Source organism: Tetrao urogallus (genome assembly GCF_951394365.1).
Source record: "Tetrao urogallus genome assembly, chromosome: 7".
Taxonomy (NCBI): domain Eukaryota; kingdom Metazoa; phylum Chordata; class Aves; order Galliformes; family Phasianidae; genus Tetrao; species Tetrao urogallus.
Genome location: NC_136820.1, coordinates 18,210,724 through 18,223,836, shown reverse-complemented (window position 1 = coordinate 18,223,836; position 13,113 = coordinate 18,210,724). Strand labels below are relative to the sequence as shown.

Below are 13,113 nucleotides of genomic sequence, written 5' to 3'. Positions count from 1 at the left end.
ATTGGCTTTTGCTCCCTCTCCTATTCTAGATCCTTCTCAAAGACTTCCCCTTGAGAGCTGAAAGGGCTTTTCCCATTTCCTTCTACCTACTATACAACAGTATGAAATAGGTTAGCAAAGCCTCCATGCTAAAAATTGCCATGATCTATAAAACATTCAACACTTTCCATTTTAGCCAGTACACTGTAAATTTTCTTTCTTTGTGCACATCTCACCCCTATGGTTTCCATGCTGCCCTGTGTGCCCAGCACTGCCAGCCAAAACAGCACCATGCCAATTCCTGTGCTCACATCTGCCTCAGGTGGCAGAACTTGTTCACCCCAAACAAGTCTGAGGTGCCCTCTCCAGGGGAACTTCTGTAGCCTGAAGCCAGACACCTGCTTCGCTTGTAACACAAGGATGTCCCACAGAAATAAAATGGAACTGGCCTCCAGCTTGTCCCATCTGCCAGTACTTCGGGAGTCCCGGTTTGGTATTTCAGGATGCTTATCAGCTTACCACTAGAAGCCAGCTGTGCTGACCTTTATATTAAACCAGGGTGAAATAGGAACGCCTGGTCCTTTGACCTGATCATCTGCATTTCCTGCAGTAAGTGAAGGTTCATGATACTCATCCTAAGCAGCAAATAGCTGAGCCCTTTCTATTTGCATTTTAGCCAATTTTGTTATTTCATTTTTTTACAATTTGTGTATTTTCAGTCAGTAATTCAGATTCAAATAGGTTGTGCCCTGTGGAGCCCAGAGCTCCCTTCTTTTGGGAGAGCAGAGACAAAGGAAGGTGTTAGGAACACTGCCAGTAACATTCAGTCCCGTTGCATTTGTTTAAATTAATCAACCATACTTTTTTCATAAGGCTTTGCATTCAATATTGATCTCAGGAAAAAATCAATCAATTGATACATCTGTATGATACATAAAAGGAAGTTTGGGTCAGAAAAAGCACAGATACTGCTCTTCTCCAGCTCCTGGAGGTATATCAAATACTTTCTGTCTCCATGCAGAGCCCAGAAACCTGCAGCATGGATGAGCAGAAAAGGGGAAGAGGAAGGAGAGGATAACAGAGAATCATAGAACTGGTTTGAGTTGGAAGGAACTTCTAAAGGTCATCTAGTCCAACTCTGTATCTGCGCAGTGCCCCATCCAGCCTGACCTTGAACATCTCCAGGAATGGGGCTTCTACCAATCCTATGTGCAACCTGTTCCAGTACCTCACCATCCTCACGGTAAGAAACTTCTTCCTTCTATTCAATCTAAAGCTCCACTCCTTTAGTTTGAAGCCATATCCCCTTGTCTCGTCCTCTTCTTTCTTACAGACCCCCTTTAGATACTGAGGGGCTTCTCTCACGTCTCTCTGGAGCCTTCTCTTCACCACAGCCACGTGCTTAAGTGTGTTATAATGTTGTACTATTAATCCCTACAGCACTTTCCTTGAGATGATGCTTCAGCACCAGGGGAATCACTGTTTGGTGCTGACATTGCATTCAAAATACTTCTAGGAGCAACGATGTGCTATTGCTTGAGTCTGATGGGACTATAACATGGAGTTGGCAGCAAAACAAAATGATGCAGATTGTTATTCTTTGCCTAATTATTCTACATATGTGCTTCTCCCTACCAGTTGTTTATCTTGGCTTTACAGTTAGCAGCTTGTGCTATGTGAACACTTATATTTGTGACCTAACGCTATAAAAAGATGTGTGAAACAGTAGTTTCAGCCCAGAAGTTTTCAGATACATTTGGAAAATACTTCTCTGTAATCTTCCAATTGTAGGAAAGACAAAACATTGCTAAAGAACATCTCTGCTGTTGATTGCGGTTCGTTTTAGAGTTTGCAAGTATAGTGCTGAAATCTATTCTTTAAATGCAAAATTGCATCCTGGTGCCAGATTCAAATAATTCAATCAGCTGACAGTCACAGACTATTTGAAAAATCATTAAAATCACTGAGAATTTAAATTGAATTAATTCACCTTCTTACACACTGTGAGATTTCTACCAGAAAATAGAGAACCAACTAGAGAATTTAGCAGGCTGTGAGGAGCAGAGCCCTGCAGCAGCTCCTATCAAGGGTTGCCCATATCATAAACTATTGCTGCCTGAAAGATATTTGGCCAGAAAACAAGCCTGTCAGCCCCAAGCACACACTCTGACACTATGCCACCCTGAGAGTTACACCTTTACATGTGGCGCTACTGCTCTAAAATACTCCTCCTTATCTGCAATTATTGTTATTCTGTCTTGACTGGTGCAGATTTAAGGACTCAAAGAGTTTTTGTATCCCCCTGCTACACAGCTGAGTTGCTGATGAACTATAAAGGTACACTTTTTTTCCCCAAAGAACCGGTGCTGACAACCCCTGGCTGTGCATTTCCCTTCTACTCCCTATTTCCTCTTCCACTACATTGCCACAAGATATATGAACTTTCCCCCTCGGAAGGGCCTATCCCCTAGGCTGTTTTTTTTGTTTTGTTTTGTTTTTTTAATGATAACAATTTATATGTCATCTCTGGGCACTGAAGTATATTCCACAGGAGAAAAATCGCTGCATAGGCAATGCCAGGCCATGTGAGCATTAGAGAGATGAACCTTGTTTTTGTCTGGCTGGGATCTACTAGCTTCAAGGCAAGGTAAAGCCCATCAAAACAACTTTTGAGGTCTAACAACTTACATGTTATTGCAAGGCCATTTCTCATCAGAGAAAATAAATTTTGATGGTTTCTGTACCTCAGCATTAATTAATATGAACTTTTTGGAGAAATCCTACCCAACATAATAGAGATGATAACAAATGAAAATGCTTTTTAGCGTTGCAGAGAACTCAGCAGAAAAACATACCAGTTTCTAGAGGTTTGACAGATGGATTTATTTGTTTTTTAAGGGATGCCTTTTTTCAAGCATTAGCTTCCCTAAATGCTATCTTAAAAGCTATCTGAAATGACTGCGGAAATCTAATGGCTATGTTATTAAATGCTATGGGACTTTTCCCCAGATGATGACTGTACAACCCTTTGGCCCACAAAATCTTATCATTCAAATATTTCTAAATGAATGATCTGTTCAAACCACGGGGGGTTAAATACAGTGTATTAATTCCGTGTATTTCAAAAGCTTTGCTTAAACAAACAAGCAAACAAGGAAATAAACAAACAAACATAGGTGAAATCACTTGTCTCACTACTGCAGTTTAGTCCAGAAATCTGTTGTCCTGCACAGGCTGTCCTCCTGATCATTATTCTCTGTCAGAATCATAGAATAATCAAGGTTGGAACAGACCACTAAGATCATCCAGTCCACCCACCAACCCATCCTCACCATGCCCACTAACCATGTCCCTCAGTGCCACAAATGCCTTGAGCATAAACCATAAGCTTGGCTGTGGTAACACAGAAACATGCGAGAGATGGAGAGAGAGAGATCGTGCACCTTCAACTCTATGTCTAAAGTTGATTTTATGTACAGTTTTGGAATGTGCACCCTTTTGGAGGCCGTCTTAATGTCAGAAACACTGGGAGGATCTGAAGGCAAAACTGATGCCTCCCTACAAGTCTCACCTGAACCATCCCAAATTTGATGCAAAAGAAATCTAGGATTCTAGCTAGAGGCATCTTTCAGCTATAAATACCACAACATGATGAGAATTCCTCCAAGCAGAGATGGGGTTGGAGTTCTCATTCCCCTTCTCCTTCCTTTGCACAGAACGTGGGTAGAGGGGAGTCTTGCTGACCGCACTGTAAAACCTGCTAAGTGGGATTTGCAGTGCTCTGGCTCAGCTGACAAGTAATTTGCTTTGCCTTTGCCTAGCAGGGATTTTCCATGCAGTGGACTCTTGTTTGCTATGTGAGCCATCCGAATATTTGTTAGTGTCATAGCCAGAGCCAGATGATGTTTATTCTGCTAACATCCAGTCGAGCTCCAGCAGCACTCATTGAGGTCAGGGCTTTATTTATAGAAGCAGATATACATTGAGATTCATTTTTTTTCCCTTGCTGTAATCCACCTAGGATCATCCAAAATAGAAAGAAACAGGCAGACGTGCAAGTAATACATTAATTGGGCCAGGTCCTCTGGCAGCACGCATTAGTGCAGTACCAAACCAGTCAGAGAAAAAGCATTTTAATGTGGCTGGGGCTCCTCTCTGTTATTTCTCACTGGGAAGGGCATAAAACCAGAAGTAATAAAGCAAAAGCCACCAAGCAAGAAATATGTCCCAGATCTGCAAGGGAATTTGTCACTCCTATGCTCTCACTTGCTGGGAAGTGCAAGAAGCAGCGTGCAGGTCCGAGGGAGGCAAAGCAAAGAGACTAAAAGCGATTTACCTGCTGAGAGTGAGAAGGCATTGTCAGCGTAGGGGCTGTGAGAGAAAGCCCAGCAGGAGAGAAGCTGCAGGTACAGTCCCCAGGTGGCCATGCGGAGGGTGGGCATGCTGCTGCCAGCCGCGGGCACGGCGAGCTGCGGGCTCCGCTCTGCCTCCTGCTCGCTTCCTTTTCCTCGCCGGCCGCGCGTCTGTGCGACTGTGTGGCTGCGTGTGTGCACGGCTCTCGCCCGCTCCCTCTCTCGCCGTGCCTTCAGGAAGAAGGAATGCCAACCATTTCCCATTCACTCTTCTCCTTACACTAGGCACGGTTATATTTAACTCCCGCGCTGGATCAGTTGCCCCCATTGTGGATGTTAGCTGCTAAAACGGTGGCGGGGGGGATTCTGTTTGGGTCACAGAAGCAAAAAGATTATCATTTGGATGATAATAATAACGAGCTGGAAAGAGAGAGATTATCAACTCGACTATAAACAGCATCCGTTGGTGCCGTCAACCAGACACCGACGTCAGGAGGGCTAAAATCCCTGAATGATCATCTTCTACAGGTCGTTAATTGCTTAATGAACGAGACTAGCAGTGATCTGATGTGTTTATGGATGACAGTGCTTTGCAGTCGCGCACAGAGCTGAGCGGTCTGCACAGGTCTGAGGGTCTGCAGACACAGACCAGATCAATATTTGGTGCTGTAAGTGAAGATGCCAGCATCCCTACTAGTGATGCATTGTATGACTGCAAGGAGTGCACTGACAGCATGCAACAGGTGAGAGAAACTATACAAGAATCACTACTTGTGATTGGCTGAAATGCAGTCAGCTCTGTAGCAATGGCAGCACCGCTGGAGGAAAACAAAACTCACATTTTTGGAAAAGCAACCCATGCCTTTGTCACCTGCACGGCAGTCTGAGGTCCCTCTGGTGTCCAGCCAGCAAGGCTTTACAAATAAGCTTCATAATGAGAGTAAGAGGCTAGAAGATGCATGAACAATGGAAAAAAGTCCTTGAAATGCAAAATATTCACCTCTGGAAATGTTTGACCAGCTCAACACTCATTTGAAGCAGTGACTGAGTAATTTCAAATCCCTCTGAAATCCTCCTGCAGTCTGGTAGAAACTGAAAAATTGGTAGAAGTTTGTAGTACAAAATACATTGCTTGAAAAGGAAATTAATGAATCCAGTAGTACCATGAAGAACCAAGATCAGACAGCAGGACACATATTTTTCCTTTCTTCCACCACTCTGTTATCAGCTTGTGTACTTTGGTCTCTGAACTAGAAATGGAACATGGAAATGCATGATCAGGTAAAAAAAAAAAAATGCAGTGACATCTTGCATAAGGAATAGTGCAAGGATTTCCATCACAAACTACATTCACCCTTGTGACACAAAATAAGGTAGGGACAAGGAAAATATCTCTTCCTCACAAGGATGAGTGCTTTCCTGAAATGGCCAGAAGCAAAACATAAAACCAGGGCTACAGCTGAGCTCCAAAAGAAGTCAACTTTGCAGTCATTTCTCAATAGAAACGTTTGGTCCATCTGTTCTTCAGTGAAGAACCCTGATCGAAAATAGATGTTTTGTCAGCTTTCTTCTCTTTTTTGACTTAACATCTCCACCACTCCAAAGCCCGAGCCTGCTTTATTCGAACCAACTCAATCAATGCCAGATTTCCTTCTGTAGGCGCACACCTGAGGCAAACACACCATCTTCCAAAAGAAAGCCTGAAAGGACATGTTCAGATTTAAATTTGAAGAGATCTCTTTGTTGTGATGCAGCTGTAGTTCACCACAGTTTTTAGGGGAACTACCATGAGGTCATCAGAAATAAATGCCCTTGTTGCAATCAGCAGGTGCAAGCGTTTGTTTTGGTTTTAAGGCATCGGCCTTACCAGCTGAAATTGCTGGCAAAGCTGCTGAGAGTTTCAGCAGAGAAGAGAGTTTCAGGGAGAAGAATGAAGTCAATTAGAAATAAAGCAGACAGCAGCTGTATGCTTTTTGATATGACTTTGTGATAATTGGCACTCACTCCACAGTAGATGACAAGGACACACGCACACAGGGCTGCTTCCTGGCCTCTGGGGCATTTCCTCACGTGACAGAGATGATCCCAAAGAGAAGTGCTACCACATAGCAAAGTGTCTTACACAGTGTGAGAAGCTCGACAGATGTACGTTTTTCAGCCTTTGAGCTATCTATGCTCTGTGAACCTGCTCAGCCAAGCAGTTCATGCCTTCAGTTATTCCTATGGGCTCATAAGGTCAATGGAAAGCTTCTGCTCCCTTCAGAGGGAGCTGCATGACATAGTGAAGGCCGCTGCTCTGAGAACAGAAGTCCTTGTCTCTATCACGCATATAGTAATTAATAATATTCTTATCTTCCTTCTATATTCACTGCAACTGCTATCAGCATTGAAGGGAAGATCAACATTAACGTGATTAAAGTGATTTAATGCTGACAATCCTACACATTTTTTTGAATAAAAAGAATCTTTTTTTTTCATGAAATTATTCAGTTGCTAGGAAAAAGAGGAGTGTGTACTACATGGTTTGTACTCGTGTCTCACCAGAACTGTTGCTTTAATGCTAGTAGTAATCATCAAATAGAACACCATGTTTTCAGTAGGATTTCTATTTCAGATGCTGTTAGCTTAAGAAAGAAACACAGGACAGTACAGACACCATGTGGTTTCCAAGTCTTATGAGATACCACCACGGCCTAAAGTAATGACATTGTTTGGAAGACTTGGCTTAAAAATCTTTCAACTGTGAGAATCCCAGAAACAAAAATCATGTCCAATCTGATATTCAAAGAAATGGAATGCCATAGTGTTATTGCAGCGAATCAACTGCAGTTTTAAAAATCCTATTTTGAGTAGATGCCATAACAGCTAATAAAACGTCAAAAGCCAACTAGCTTTTACATATATATTCTCATTTAAAGCCTGACCACTTTACCTGTTGTTGCTTGATCTTTTCAGCCCAGAGATGAGCCCTTAGAAGCAGATGAAAGATCCTGCTGATCTACCACGTAAATAGAATTTACAAACCCCTCTCTTCTGTTTTAATTAAGAATTAATGAATACTTGTTAAAAAGAAGGCTGTTTCTCAGACCTATTCACTTTCTACTGGCAGATTCTTTATCAACAAAGAAAATGCAAGAGTTCAGACAAAACATCATTAAACTCAGGGTTCTGAATGAGCACAGTTCTATTGAAAGGGAAAAAGATAATCAAGGCTTTCCAGTTCAAAAGACTCAACAGTCTTCTGCTGAGTGGGGCAAAGGTAAAACAGCAACCCAGTGTTAATCCAATAATTCAATGACATGATGTCTGCAAAGTAGTACAGAAGAATTCTGCTCATTCAATTAGCGTGGGAGATGGAAGATTCTTTATAATTAGGTTTTCCTTGCAAAACTTGTTAGTTATTTAGCAACAATAGTTTTTCACAGTAAAAATATCTGCTCAAGTTCACACACCTGCATTGTTTATGCCTAACGTTTGGATTTAGTACTTGGACAGTGTAGCTAATGTTCATCATGTCTTTGCTGATGAATTTAGATTTAATACGGAAGCCTGTACAGAAACAGACCCACAAAATGCAATGGAGAAAACTCACCAAACTCTGACTTCCCAGCTGCCCAGCCCCCCAGCCAGGCACCAGAGCCCCACGCAGACTTGAGGGTGAGGCACCACCCAGTCTTGAGGTGAGCCACTGCATGAAGTGCATTCTAAGGGCAGCACATTGATGCCTAGCAACCTCCTACAGCATTAAAGAGCTGTGATTAAACATTAAGGGATAATTCCAAGTGTTTTCCATCAAAGCTGTGAGAAGAACCCCACTGTACCCTTGTAATCCTGGAAGGCACAACAAAGGACAATTTTCAAACAATCATTCAGCTGCTGACTTTTATAACATGACTCCTCTTCCCCTTTCCTGTTTGTTTCATCTGCCTCTTAGACCTTGTTCTTCAAACTGAAAGTCATTCCGCATTTGCTGTGCAATTGTATACAATTTTGTACAATAGCAAGGCTGTCCGAGGCAGAAATGCGTGCATACTTAATGCGGCAGACATGTAGAAAGACACAACTAAATGCAAGCATGCGCTGTAAAAAAAAATACACAGTTAGGAATCCCCTGAAGTTGCTGAACGTGTCAATCAAACCTATGGAAAGCCTGATGGCTCCTAAAGATGTTTAGGTACAAGGTGGTTATTTGGTGCCTATATCACACATTCAGCTTGTTCTCATGCTCTACCTACTGCTCAGGAGCAGACTGCTGTGCAGGACATGTACAATACCCAATGCTCCTTAGACGTAATGCACTCATCCCACATGAATCCAGAGGAGATGGAAATAATTTTCAGGATAATTTTTTTCATCTTTTTTCATTCAACTCTTCACTGTTTCTCTCTTCTATTCAGAAAGTAGAAGTCTCTGCCTGTGCTAGCCCTACTGCTGGAGGCAGAGAACAGAAGTGTCTGGCAATAATTGGCTCTCGTGACTCCTACTTCTAGTGATTTATCATCCAGCCTGCCAAGAAGCCCAGTGACTTGAAAAACATGATGCACCACTCTCTTTTTCCTCTGTGAAGAATTCTTGCTTGAAAAAAAAGCCAATAAAACAAAACAAATCACCAGAATTACTGCTTTAGCATTCTCTCTGTCTCAGTACTCTCCATTCTGGAGTGCAACACAGACGATGGCAATGCAGCACCCTGCACCTGATTTCCACACTGCACTGCAGACCATTACATCATTAAGATGTAGGCAAACATGCAGCTGAACACTGGGACGTGTGCACCTTGGAAAATGCACCTTAACACTGGCTCCACAGCCTTCTGCAGGGGATCCCTGCTGGAGATTCAGGAAAGGACTTGGTCATCAGTGTAATAATCTCAAGAATCCAAGTGAAGTCAATGAAGCTGCTCCTGAAATCAAGGATGTGCCTGAGTGTCTTTGCCAAATAAAAGCCTAAAAAAAAAAAAAAAACCACCAAAAAAAAAAAACCCACAAAACTTCATAGTACTTTAAAGACAAAGTATCTGAAGTCTTGTTTTCCAGTGGTTGGTTTTCTTCTCCTCTCATGGACTCCTCTGGACACTAAATACTAAGGGATCCCATGCATTGCAGAACCCCAAACCAGCAGCAGAAGACAGTGCTTCCTGCTTTAGCCAAAGGCCTAAGAAGACAATCACAGAATCATAGAATCACCAAGGTTGGAAAAGACTTCCAAGATCCTTTAGTCCAGCTGTCCACCTACTACCAATATTTCCCCACTAAACCATGTCCCTTAGCAAAAAACCTAAATGTTTCTCAAACACCTCCAGGGACAATGTCTCCACCACCTCCCTGGTCCTATATTATAAAACTGAAATGGGGTAAATAGATCTCAGTAGAACAGCAGGAAGAAGCAGCAGGATGTGACCAACCAGCTATGCTTTTCGTTTATTTTTAAACAAATGGGTGACCATAAACTCAAGATGCTATGCATAGCAGGCAGAATTCCCATGTAGTATGAAAGAGACTTCTCTGGCACAGTACTGGATGGGTAGCCAACATCCACAACTTAAATCTGTTGTTTCTATAAAGTGATCGCTGATTTCTAAGGCTGCTGGGTCAGGCAACAGGTAGAGAAGCTTTGCATTTTTATGATAGTTCACATTTTGAAGCCCAAGCAGCACACAAAGTGGTTGGGCTCTGTACATTGCCCAGTCATTACAGTACACCAGGGTTGTCCTATTCCAAATGCAGGATGCTGCTGAGCCTAATCAAACCAGACAAATGCATTTTCCCAGCTCCCTCTGTAGAATTAGAGAGCTATTATTAAGGCTGTGCTGACATTTCCATTTTAAAGTCCTATACTTGAAGGTTCCATAATTTGTATCAAAGACATCCACGCCAAGAGGCAGTTTGGCATACAGGGATAAAAACTTTGAATAAAGTCAGCATTTGAATAAATTCAGTAAAAAGGTCTCACTATTTCAACTGCACAGAGTGAGGCCCAGCATTAGCTACCTATCTGTGGTAGTTTAACGTCTGTGTTAGGGCTGAAATGGTAATTTTTACCAGTGTAATTTCTACTTATTTTCTGAGCACCTGAATGATATGCCAGTGTTGCAGAGGGAGTAGGTTTATGGCCTGGTTAATGAGGCTTTCATACATAAACCACAGCCATGCCTGCTTGCTGCAAGGAGGATGTATTGCTTTGACTGAAACTCAAGGTGTGCCTTGATATATCAGCATCTCACACGGCCAAGGTCTACAAAACACCAGATGTGCACATTACCTTAATGACAAGTGCCAAGGAGTCAGACAGATGACAAATTCTTTAAGCACTTAAAAAAAAAAAAGTGCCAGCTTTTTTTTTTTTTTTTTTTTAATACTTCTGATGTACTGATTTCATTAGAGAAAGTCTTTTACCCAGACAGTGTGGAGCTCTGGCTTGGATGAATGCCTGAGTGCATATTGGCAGTCACCACTGTAGGTGCAAGGTGTAGGGACGTACAAACCCAAGCAGCCACCACATAGAGAGCAGGAGGACCTCTCCACCTGACAACATATTTGGTTCTCAGGTGGGCTTGCAGGTTATGCTATGTCTCATGCTGAAACAGCTGCTGTCAGTCATTGCACAGAAATGCTCAAAAATAGTGATTGTTTTCTGGGAGCAAGAGACAAAAATTGGTGTTGCTGTGTACATTTGGCTTACATGAGCCTTTCACTACTTCCTCATTTGGTAACATAAGAAGCACTACATTCTACAGGCAAGTCTCCCACCAGCTAGGTGCAAAGACATTCCATTATTGACTTTCAGGTCCGTGGTTCTCTATTTGCTAATGCATTTAGTCAGCTCCAAAACACAGTAACCAAACTCTGTCTTCAAAAGTATCCCTTATTGCATCCCATTTAGAATTTGACCCAGGATATTACACAGCTACACAGATTGCTGGAGCTGACAACTTAAAAAGTCAAAAAGTCTGAAATAAATTATTCCATGCAATCTTTTCAGTATTGTGTTTCCTGTAGTTTCCTGCTTGAAAAAGACAGATGAAAACAAAAACTTTTTTTGGCCTATTAGCTCAAGTAAGCCAATTGTCATTCTATTAATTTCTCTTACTTATTTCTACACTATTGCAGGCAGGCTAGATATTCCTGGAAAGAACAGACAGTGAAATCATTTCCATTTATATTAGCATGTGCCATAATTAGCAGGAAGGGTCTGCTTTACTGAGGGCCTCTTTAAACTTAACCATCTGGTTTCCACCAAATCATCAAAAGAAACAGTATACATCTCCTTCAGAATTAGTTTCTCACTCATTACAGTACCCAGTTATAATTAAATTAGCCAGCAGTCCCACTGCCAGTATGTTGTTACAATGATCAGATCTGATACCTGTGTCTGATATTACAAGGTCATTAAGAACATGGGGGTACAAAACATGCTTTTCTGTATTAACTGAAGCTACCAAGCTCTGTAAATAGCATAAAAGCTGCAATGGGGATTTTGATTTCTACATAAAACACCATGATTTGGTCAGGGCAGAAGTTGCTCACATTTAATCGGTCTTCCATTGGCTTACAGCCAGCGTTTGCTGGTTTCTTGGGTACTGTGGCAGGCCTTAAGATTCACTGCAGCTTGTTTCAGGTGTATTTGGGATTTTGCATTGGTGTTTAAAAACAAACTTAGAAAGATTATATACACATTTGATTCCTCATCAAGATGAATATGCACTGTAAGGCTGCAACAAGTGAAGGCAAGCATTCATCACGTGCCCAAATGTTTCCAAAGCAGAACACGACTCACTAGGGACTAAAATTCACACAAAACAATTAGAAATTACTACAGACTAACTGTTAGCAAGCTGAGCATTCCAAGAGACTGCAGAAACACATAGTCAACACATGACAGTATCTTGTAAGGAAATCCACTTATTCCCCATTTCCAATGACCTGGCAATTCTTTTTTGGTTTTGTTTTGGCTGATTAACTGTGGTTCCATACTTAGATTACCTTTTCTTGTACCTCCTGCATGTCACAGGTTCATGACAGGCCCCTTCAGTGCATGCTATCTTCTCTTTACAGAGGACAAGTGCTGTGGACCTGAACCACTGGGTTTCCTTCCCCATCTAAGCAGGTATACCAAAATTTCAAACGGTCTGTATTTACCTGAAAGCCCAGAGAAGTACCTACTTAAACTCTAGCCTAAACCTTCTGAGGAGGTTTCGCTCCCTTTAATAATATGGGGACACTTCAGATATACCATCTTTCTGTCTCATCTCTGTCCTTCATACAGTTTCATCTGCCTAACATCCCCCTTAGATGCAGCTCCATGGCGTAAAACAAAGCATCAAGCAGCTATGCCACATAAACAAAGCAGTACAAATGTCACTTCCCTTGTGAAGAAATCACATTCCATCTCTACTGAAATGTAGAATACATATCCTTAGCTGTTACAATGTAGAAGTTTGTATTATATCATGCATTAGTCTATTTAACAACTATCAGAAATTGTGCCAAATTCTTTTCTGAACTTTCAAAAGCTCGGTGGCATCTAAACTGATATTATCACCTCTCCACAGTTTCTATTCTTTACTTTCCATTTTCCATCTGTTTTTATTAAAATGAACAGTGCATGCTATTGTGGCTATTCAACAAGATGCTCTACAAATCCAACTTAAACTGATTTCTAACAGCTGACATAAAAAGCTGCTGTAATTCAGGTTAGTTCTATGACTCTATGATTTTATCATTAAAGAAGAAACACCATGAAAATCACTTTTTATTGATTTAAAAAATATAAAACAAGAATC

The 13,113-nt window shown here is 41.6% G+C and overlaps 1 protein-coding gene across 1 annotated transcript in view; it reads right to left on the bottom strand.

Moving 5' to 3' along the window:
• Window positions 1-4,595, bottom strand: part of COLQ (collagen like tail subunit of asymmetric acetylcholinesterase) — a gene marked incomplete at both ends in the record, with an annotated part of 33,121 nt that extends 28,526 nt beyond the window's left edge. Inside the window, one exon of the mRNA XM_079538717.1 lies at window positions 4,316-4,595. Within this exon, the coding sequence (XP_079394843.1) occupies window positions 4,316-4,595 (280 nt within the window). The remainder of the gene's footprint in view (window positions 1-4,315) is intronic.
• Window positions 4,596-13,113: the final 8,518 nt, after the last annotated feature.